At 34.1% G+C, this 3522-nt stretch overlaps 1 protein-coding gene across 3 annotated transcripts in view; it reads left to right on the top strand.

The window, feature by feature from the left end:
• Positions 1-3522, top strand: part of RTN4 (reticulon 4) — an 82354-nt gene that overhangs the window by 41540 nt on the left and 37292 nt on the right. Inside the window, exon 1 of one of the 3 annotated variants that reach the window (XM_012804024.2) lies at positions 1402-1795. The exons of the other annotated variants lie outside the window; for them this stretch is intronic. Within the exon in view, the coding sequence (XP_012659478.1) occupies positions 1762-1795 (34 nt within the window). The 5' untranslated portion in view covers positions 1402-1761. Of the gene's footprint in view, positions 1-1401; positions 1796-3522 lie in introns of those variants that run through there. 3 annotated transcript variants of the gene reach the window in all.

The raw sequence follows: 3522 nt of genomic DNA, 5'->3' as shown, positions 1-3522 counted from the left end.
CTCACAGCAACCTCCAGCTCTTTGGCTTAGGTGATTATCTTGCTTCAGCCTAAGGAGTAGCTGGGACTACAGGTGCCTGCCACAACGCCCAGCTATTTTTTGTTGCAGTTTGGCCGGGGCCGGGTTTGAACCTGCCACCCTTGGTATATGGGGCCGGCGCCCTACCCACTGAGCCACAGGTGCCACCCTAATAAATAGCTTTATTTTGAGAAACTTTCTCCTAATGGTGTGGTCATCTCTGACTTGAAAATAGTATTAGGGTGCTATATTCAAGTACTTTATTCTAATGCTATTTTTCAGCCTTAAGCTTTAAGGGATTTGTTATTAGAGAATGCTATCCTGGAAGTATATTTTGTACTTACTAAATTGTTTGAGATTTCAAACTGTTAAACGAAATGGCCAGACATTTCCAAAGCCATCGTATGACTTGGAAACAGGGTTCTCAAATATCATGTTATGCAATGGTTCAGTGAGTAAAGTTAAAAGTTAAATATTAACTCTCGAGCTGAAAATATTGGACTCGCTTTTAAAACCACTTTCATTACATTTGGAGTTAAAGAGGCAGATGGGGAAAGAAAAAAGTCATTGGTTTCAGGCCACTTCTGATATTAAGGATTTTGTAGGGTTCTGCCATCCACACAGTGTATTTCATTGTAGCTAGACAGTCTTACGAAGTGTGTACTTTTCTACATAGGCTGTATATCTTAGAATACTCTGGCCGTAAGCATTTTTAAACATTTTAGCTGATTTGTTGTTATTGCCTTTTCTGCCTAGGTATTACATATTAACATCAGTTAAACTGGTTGTGGATTATTGGTAAAGACACTGCACTGAAATGAATGCCAGTTTTGTAAAGTTGAAAGAATTTTTAGAAATGCTGTACATAGATTTGATTTTATATTTATTAGTAAGATTTTTAGTTTGCACTTCTGTTATTTTCTGAAGGCAAGTGATATAATTAGCGTGTGAGCATTTTTCCTCAAGCCGAGAATCTGTTAATAGTGTCTGTGGTGTCATCTAATAAATATTTATTGGAAGGTTAGAGCAGGTGGTGATTAAGAATAAGTATATATTTATAGGTCTCTGGATATCCATAATTATAAAAGAGGAAAAAAGATTAGAAAGATTAAATTGCTGAAATTAAAAACTTTTTTCTACTAAAATAATATATAAAAAACAATATTTTGACTGTGATTTTCTGCACATACCCTCATTGATGCAAAATGCTGGCTATTTTAAGCCTTGATAAAATTTGGAGAAAGAAGAGAGTCATGATCTTCAAGTAACCATTAATTTTAGAGTTTTAAACTGAAAACTCTGAAACTGAAAACCAGCAGCATAATTCAACCATCTTTAAAAAAAAAAACAAAAACAAGACTGCATATGGCTTTTAAACTCATAGCTTTGTTGTAAGAACAAACCCTCTTTTCCTTTCTTTGGTAGTCTGCCCCTCCCCTGCAGATGCAGCCCCTTTTGGTGTGAGCAAGGAGTGAATGACTAGAACGATCAACAGATAGAAGAGAGGCATTAATGCTTGAGTATTAGTAGCCTAGTTACAGATTGCACTGCGTCAGATTGCTCCACACCCAGAAGACGTCAGGTGACTTCAGCCCTTGCTGCAGTTGTGCAGCAGAGGAGACTGCAGACTTCGGTGGAGGAAACGGGTATTTCATGTCTCAGGGAGTAGATTTTTGCAGTTACACCTTTTCTGTTGGTATGCATAATTGATAATTGCAGCTGGAGGGCAGATTGTGACAAGAGATGGACGGTCAGAAGAAAAATTGGAAGGACAAGGGTATATCTGGTTTTTAATCTTCTATTCTGTTTTTACACGTGAATAGTAATATTTTTCTTTGAATAAGGCTTGTAATTTAGATGTATGTATTTTGGATTGAAATCGAAACCTATGAATGGTTTAAAGCTAAAGGATTAAAGCAGCTATCTTACATGTATTTTTACATGTGGTTCCATACTCAGAAATGTCGTGCAGTTCTGTTTCACTGGCATTTGGTTCAGTCTTTTCTTTAGTCTTTTCAGTCCTGCCTTTTAGGTTCTTCCTATTTTCTAATCCTGTACGTTTTAAACAGTATAGGTCTCAGATTTCGTTGTGGGTTGCTTTGGTGTGGTAAATAGACATTGCTGTTTTTGTTTTGTGTTTCATAATGACATATTTTCTGTGACTAAGAATTTATAAAAAGCTTACTGGGTGTAGTTGAAATTTTATCCAAAGGTAGCAAGATATTGCGTTTTGCAATAAGCCTCTTTTCTTCTTTGGAAATCTTACTTGAACCTTTAAAATTGTTATCAACTGCTTTTTATTCCGATTATATTTATATATCTTGATATTGTTTAAATTATACACAGTATAATTACCCAATGGTTTTAAGTGCATGTCTATATTTAAATCACTAACCTTTGTCCTTGTAATAACCAATCAGTGATTTTGATCCCTTTTCCTCCCCCTTGAAAGCCCAGATCCTTTCAAATCTCAGTGGATCATTGTCTAAGAATTTAAGCCTATAAGTGGTAAAATGCCGACTGGAATGAATATTTTAAAAATGTTTTATAATGTAGATGGTTAAAGGTGCCTTTAAAAAAGAGAGAAAAGGTCATGGGCAGTGTATCTGAGCACTTATAATACATTTTCTTAAAAATTATTAGAGCTATTTTTAAAGTAGCCTAAATAGACATTCCACATATGCATCCCCCCCACCCCCGGGCTACATTGAAGTTTAAAAAAATCTTATTTCCTTCAAAAGCAGTATTGGTGATAATATTTCTACAAGCAATATGTGGAACTAATTATAGTAACTTTTACATATGCATAACATTCTTTTAAAAATTTGTTCAATAAAGATGTGGGGGAAAGGAGAGTTTAAGATTGAGTTCATATTGAAACATTGCAATGATTTTATATAGCTGCAACTTAAAGTACAGAAAACAATTAGCTTTGGATTTTTAACTTTATGGTTTTTTAACGTGTGAGCTTAAGAAAGACAAAGATTTTTATTTCATCCTTCTTTTAGCTATTAGCAGTACTCTGTGAAAGATGAATTAATTTGCTATAGCTTTTGCTTAATAAAAATGATACTTGTGATAACAAAACAACAATATAGGCTTTAAAAATAGATGAAAAGTCATCAAGGCTCATTTTGCAACTATTAAGGCACTGTTTTAATAATTTAAATCATAGACCATTTAATAACATTGAGGTCTTAATTTGTTGAAATAATTTAGGGATATTTAGAGATAGGAGAAATTAAGATCCATAGAGATAGGAGAAATTAAGATCCAGTGTAGCTCATGTTTTGCTAGAGATTTATTTGATTATTTTTGAACAGCAAATATAAAATCAAATTTGTTCCTGAATATCTCTGGGGAATCCTCAGTTGTATGTAAGTGGAATGGCCTACTATGTTTTAGTGCTTGTCTTTGGCTGTTTTGGTCAGTAAGACTAACTACCTATTTTTCTGATTCAGTGGTTGAGTTTGTAGATTATAGAATAAGCTTTAAGTTGGAAAT

The sequence above is a fragment of the Otolemur garnettii genome, unplaced genomic scaffold (assembly GCF_000181295.1).
Source record: "Otolemur garnettii isolate 467f Iridium unplaced genomic scaffold, OtoGar3 scaffold00024, whole genome shotgun sequence".
Taxonomy (NCBI): Eukaryota; Metazoa; Chordata; class Mammalia; order Primates; family Galagidae; genus Otolemur; species Otolemur garnettii.
This window is presented reverse-complemented; position numbering and strand designations above follow the sequence as displayed.